This window comes from Chenopodium quinoa, unplaced genomic scaffold, assembly GCF_001683475.1.
Source record: "Chenopodium quinoa cultivar QQ74 unplaced genomic scaffold, ASM168347v1, whole genome shotgun sequence".
NCBI classification, from domain to species: Eukaryota; Viridiplantae; Streptophyta; class Magnoliopsida; order Caryophyllales; family Amaranthaceae; genus Chenopodium; species Chenopodium quinoa.
This window is the reverse complement of record NW_018745684.1, coordinates 691,242-697,152: the sequence shown is the minus strand read 5'-3', so window position 1 is coordinate 697,152 and position 5,911 is coordinate 691,242. Positions and strand designations below refer to the sequence as shown.

Here is a 5,911-nt window from a genome sequence, read left to right as displayed (position 1 = left end):
TTCATTACTGTGGTCTTTTTCTATCCCTAATTCCCTACAGATCCTCAGTAGCCTTTGAACATGGTCTCGTTGATCTCTCCACGGGAATATTGTTCGTGTTTTGCATAGTTAAAAGTTCTTAGTGACAATCAATTGGCAAAATAATCAGTATGCATCATTTCAGTTATAGGCAATGCTCTGTTGGCAGTACTAATTAACCATTGGGTAGGAAAACATCTGATTTTATAATAAATCGTAACTTTGACAGTAAATGATGTAAAATGGCAATTGAAAAGAAACTAATTACATATATCAAATGAAATAATCAAATCAATACAGAGGCTCCGTTTGTGGAAATATAGAGGTACCTACTTCGCAGCCTCACAAAAACCAACTAAAAAAAGAATTTGATATAATAAACAAAAAAAAAAATCTATATACTTCTGTGTAATTTTGTGCTTGTAAATTACAGGCCTGCTAATTGCTCCAGGGGCTGAAAATGAAATCTAAAATTGCACATAAAAGTTATGGATGTATAATGTACCTGAAACTGAAATCATATGGTACCACTTCTACTAAATCTGAAAGATTAATTTTTCCTTTTCTCTCAAGACAGCTAAATGCTTCTTTCCTAAGCTCGTCAGGTAACTGGAGACAAACCCAATCAACCAATGAGTCCAAATTCTTCGCAAAGTCAAGTTGATACCAATCCAACAGCTTCGGTATTAAGAGCTTGTCATTCTTTGACACTCCAACTGCCGCCTGGAGATACTCTCTCTTTGCTACTTCCAACTCGCTTTCAATTTGAGATGCTGTGTACACCCTCACCTATGTTTAACAAGACATAATCACAATGAGCAAAGGGAGAATTTCCAACATAAGAGGGAGGGATTGGTGCTATGAGGTTCTGTTTAGAGACCTCATTAGCAACACACTCAGTTTCCATTGTCCTCATTTAAGTTGCATATCTAATCCGTTTTCAGATGTCTTGTATTACTCTGTACATTCTGCTATCAGCAAGTTTTTCTCTGTACTTTTTCTCTATATTTCGGCCCTACACTCACCCACAAATTACTCTCTTCTCTGCTTACCCCTTATCTCTGTGCAACTTTCTAGTGTACGTACTAATAGTGGAAATTTGGGACGAAGGGAGTATATTTTCTTTATATCTCTCAAGTTTGGGACCAAGCAATCAAGTTTCTCAGCTGAAAATTAAAACTTCATGCAAATGTGAATGAACTATTGCCATAATCAATTTTACATGGGCATTTCCAAGTAATTATTTCAGATTTTTTAAGTTATTAAACCAAATGCTAAGGTGGTGCGAAAACTTACAACAGGAGATGACCAACTTCCACAGGATAAGGCAAACGTCACCAATGGTTCTACGCACTCCAAACCAAACATCTCGCTTGCCTTTAGGTCATCACCCTTGGCAGATTTTCTGGCACCCTGTTGTGAAGGAAAGATGTAGCAAGGTCAGTATACATGACATCCTTGGATGCTGATTTACTAAACAGTAAGCACCGAGTTGATCTCTGTTTGGGAGATGATAACAAAGATAGTGTCGGTTACCTGTTTTAAATAGTATGGTAATCTTAAAATAAAATGCTCGATTGTGATCGCATTCATTCTCTGGCCTCCCACCGTTATAGTTGCCTATCAAAATTTCAAACACAGTTTAAATTTACTTATACACAGTTGCAGTGAAAGAACATATTAAACATTTCCTAAGATACATTAAAGCTATTATCAGACAACTCGCATATTTGATTAAACATAAAGAAAAGAATATCATACAAAATGTACGTAAGTGACTCATACAGGTACAGCAGTATCTATATAAAAGAGATGATGAGCACAGCTGCATGTTCTTTAAATGGCAGTGAGAACCTGACACCAGAGGCACCTGATAGACTATGCTACTCATTACATTATCTATTTTTTTATTCGTATAATAGGAATCTTAGATATGGTTTTATGTATACTAATATGCGTCGATAAATACTTGTGGCCTAACAATGATCGTCTGTAGAGATATCTGAATTAGTTTTAAGGTGTGTATATATCATGAAAATCTACCTCTTGCATTCAGTACTGTGAAAATGTTCGAGGATCTTAAATAAAACCCATGGAATTTTTTAGCCAACAGTACTTATAAAGGAACTTCACATAGCCCTGGAATTCTTTTTGAAGACAGTTATATAAAAGGAACATTCTGATACAAGATAACAATGCAAACTAGCTCAGCCTCAAAAAATTTTACCTCACGCATCAGCAAGACAACCTTTTCTGGACTCTCGGGTATTCCATGCTCCAGAAAAGCCTAAAAGTGACATAACCTTAGCACAAAGCACATAAGTTAAGAGTTTCAGGATAGTACTCAGCATTGAGACCTTACATTCATCAAGCAGGCATTGTAAGTGTTAATCCAGAATGCAAGCTTATGCTGGTGGCTAAGGCCGTCCAAGCTGACTCTGGCAAGCTTTCCAAGGAGGAGCCTGGTAACACGCATAATTAAGCTAAGCGAAAATGCCAATAGGTAATCAATCCAAGTGTAGATAGTGAAAATATAGGAAAATGCAGCAACTAACTTGAGTTTATGAAGCAAGAATAGAGCATTTCTTTTCCGTTTAAGATCAAATGAGATAGCATCAATTAAGCAGAAATTTTTGTAAGCACCAATATCTCTAGCCTTGATTTCTGCAGAAGCTCCATAAGGATCCTGAAACTCCAAATCTTTCTTCGTTGGTCGAGAAACAAATGATAAAGGCGATGTGTCCAATTGCGTTCCTTTATCAATGTTTGTGCCCATCCTCATATAAATGCTACACAAACACTTCAATATATCTTCTGAGATCTTGTTTGGTTCGCTGTCTCCTCCTAATTCTTTGTTTACTGGCTGAAAGACAAACAATGTCAGAATCATGGCAGTATAGAACATGTTTCATGTTCCAACTTCTAATTAGCACCGCAGACAAATATACCTGCTGTTTCTGAGATGGTTGACGCTTGAAAGAAGACTTCTTAGCCGGTGTTTTGACTCTGGAAAGCTTCCTTTCTGAGAATTCTATGTTTCTGAAGTTAATAGAACACTTCTGATCACCTTCTCCTTTCTCCTTCTTCATTAACTCCAAAGAAAAATCATGATTACTCAAACCTTGTTTCCCATTCATCAAATCACCAGAATTTCGCCTAATATGACGAGTTTTAATGTTTGTATTCCTATTGGAATTGCAAAGTGTTTTATTTTCTTCCTGTTTGCAATTTTCCAAAGAATCTGCAGTCGAATTAGGTTCATCCACTACACCTTTCCTATTAACCAAATCACTAGAATTCTGCGCTGTTTGATCTGAAACAATATCAGATGATGTTGAAGTGGTTCTAGCTAGTGACAGCGAAGAACGATCAGACACAATGTCAGATGAAGTTGACGCCGTTCTGGCAACTGATATTGGAGAGATCTCTGAATCAGAGTGTTCATCTTTAGACGAACATCTACTCAATATACGCTCGTAGTAATCCACAGGACTCTCCAATTTCCTCTTTGAACAAATGAATACAGCTTCCTCATATAAATTATGCCTGAAAGTCACAACCTGCTCCTCGAGCCGAACCACCTCCTCTTCCAGGACAGCAATCTCTGCAAGAAGCTCCTGTGTCTGAAATCAAAACAACCCTTCAGGAATTCAAATTACTCCATTTACTTAAATCCACACAAACACTCAAAATTATACTCCCTTTGTCCCTTGATTAGAAGCCTATTCCTAATATTTATTACTCACATAATAAAGAGAAATAGGCTTCTAATTTAGGGACGGAGGGAGTAATCATTAAACAACTTAAGCTCAATTTCATCCAACAATCATCAAATGAAATGAAAACATTAATCTATATATTAATACATAGATCCAATACTTCATTAAAAACAGTGTTACTTACATTTGGAGGGAGATAAGGTGGCAAACGAGGAAGAGCACCTAAAGGCCTATTAAAGGCTCTTTGTAGGGCCCTATGTATGTTTTCTTCATCTCTGAGCTTCTTCTTCAATCTGTCAACCTGAATTCCAATCCCCAATTCATAAATTGAACAAAATATCAAAAAAAAATTATAAAAAATATTATTTAAAAAAAAAAATGGGAAATGTTAATTACATCTTGCAATAATGCCAATTTCTTTTCTTTGCTCTTTTGGTTTCCACTTGTTGATCTAGTTCCCTGCATCTGCGCCTTATTTTGCCAAATTTGGAAAAAAAAAATAAATTATAAATGATACCAACTGCAAAACCCAGCAAAAATCTTTTATTTTTTCAATTGAAAAAAATTAAAGATAAGAATGATATAAAAATAGAAAAAGACAGTTATATGTTTTGCTAGCTTACTTTCTGTAGCTCAAAAGATAAGGAATTTCGATCTTTTTCCAGATAAAATTGCAGAAACCCAGAAAGAAAGATTTAATCTTTTGAAAACCCAGATTTACAAAATACCCATTTGCCAACTAAAATTCAGATGGTAACATTGTATATCAAATTAACAGACCCACCAAGAAATTTTTAAATGACAGCTGGGGAATAACAGAAAAATCAAGTCATAAAAATTATTAACAAAAACAATTATTAAAAAAATATATAGAGAAGTAGAAGATTCATACATTTTGACGATTCAAAGGGTGTTTTCGAATCTGTTGAGACGTGCGAGCTTTAGTGTTCATCTTGTTCACTTGATGGGCAGCATGCACTTCACCATTTAAGCTATTTTTTTAATTTTTTTGTCAAAATAAATTGCAGAAAAATAAGAATAGTGGATATTTTAAATTTATGAAACGAAATAAGAGTAATGTATTACAGAGCGGGAAAGAGTTTGAATAGAGTTGAAAAGATACCCTGAAACAAAAATGTGGGTTGATTTTTTTGTTGAATTTTTCTGATCCTGGTTTTTTATATTCCTTTGGAAGAAGATCAAAATGAATACTTTATACTTCGTAGTTCGTAATATAAAACATAAAATATAAAAAAAAAAACTGAAATTGCAGAAGAATAAGAAGGGAGAGGGGGTGTAGGAAGACGACGAATTAAAGTGATTGAACTTAAACGGTGTTCAATAGGTTTTGGAGTATTATATTCAAGTACTATTTCTATTTTATATTTTATGTTTATGTTTATTTATACTCCGAATTTTATAGTCCAACTCACAAATATTGCACCATTAAAAGTTTTACGCTTTTTAATATTAATTTTGTTTGTTACGGAGTATAATTCTTTATTCTTACAATGTACTCCTTAATACATTAAGTATATAAATTTTATATTAAAAATATAAATCGAGATGAGTCTAATAAAATCTGACATGAATAATATAAATACGGAGTATATTACAAGTATGGCTTTATGAAAATCGCAATAGAGGTTTTAAGGAGAGTTTAGAATAGCATAAGAGTTGTACTCCTCCATAATTTATACAAATCACAATCCGTATGGTACAGTGTTTATGAAACGGAACAAGTAATGTAACGATAAATCGATAGGAATATTAAAAAAAAAAAATGTGGTGTAAAAAATAAAAATGAAAGTGAATGAAAAAGAGAGGGGGTGATCTGGCCAAGAAAGGTGGGGTAGAGAGGTGAGAGAGGCAAGACATTGTCTTTGTCTTTGGAATTTGGAGAGCTCATGCTAAAAGCTAAAAGCTGCTGATATTAGTACTCCTTACAATTTAATTACCAAAGAAATTGAGTGAATGAACGAGTGAGTGAGTGACTGAGTGGTAGACAATGTAAGATTAGTTCCATATTTTTAGTGTATGTTTGTGTGTGTGACTGTGACGCCAACCTTGTTTCATCATGAATACCCCCAGCGTGCTCCAATTATTTTACCAACCACAATCTTTTGCAAAAGCCTATTTAAACTTTAAAGCTTATTACTTTAACCCGCATCTCA

General features: G+C 34.4%; 1 protein-coding gene across 3 annotated transcripts; it reads right to left on the bottom strand.

Annotated features, from left to right (window-relative positions):
- Positions 1-261: 261 nt before the first annotated feature.
- Positions 262-5,136, bottom strand: LOC110717406. Of its 3 annotated transcripts, XM_021896091.1 has the most exons (11): positions 4,861-5,136; positions 4,630-4,729; positions 4,134-4,208; positions 3,922-4,038; positions 2,967-3,641; positions 2,574-2,881; positions 2,381-2,480; positions 2,246-2,305; positions 1,555-1,638; positions 1,315-1,431; positions 262-807 (listed from the first exon to the last, which is right to left on the bottom strand). In XM_021896091.1, the coding sequence occupies exons 2-11, from the start codon at positions 4,687-4,689 to the stop codon at positions 505-507; spliced, it is 1,899 nt and encodes a 632-aa protein (XP_021751783.1). In that variant the 5' UTR covers positions 4,690-4,729; positions 4,861-5,136; the 3' UTR covers positions 262-504. The 3 variants fall into 3 exon arrangements, with proteins under 3 accessions (XP_021751783.1, XP_021751782.1, XP_021751784.1); XM_021896090.1 differs by having other exon boundaries at positions 4,630-5,136; XM_021896092.1 differs by having other exon boundaries at positions 4,134-4,202; positions 4,630-5,136.
- Between the last annotated feature and the right edge of the window lie 775 nt (positions 5,137-5,911).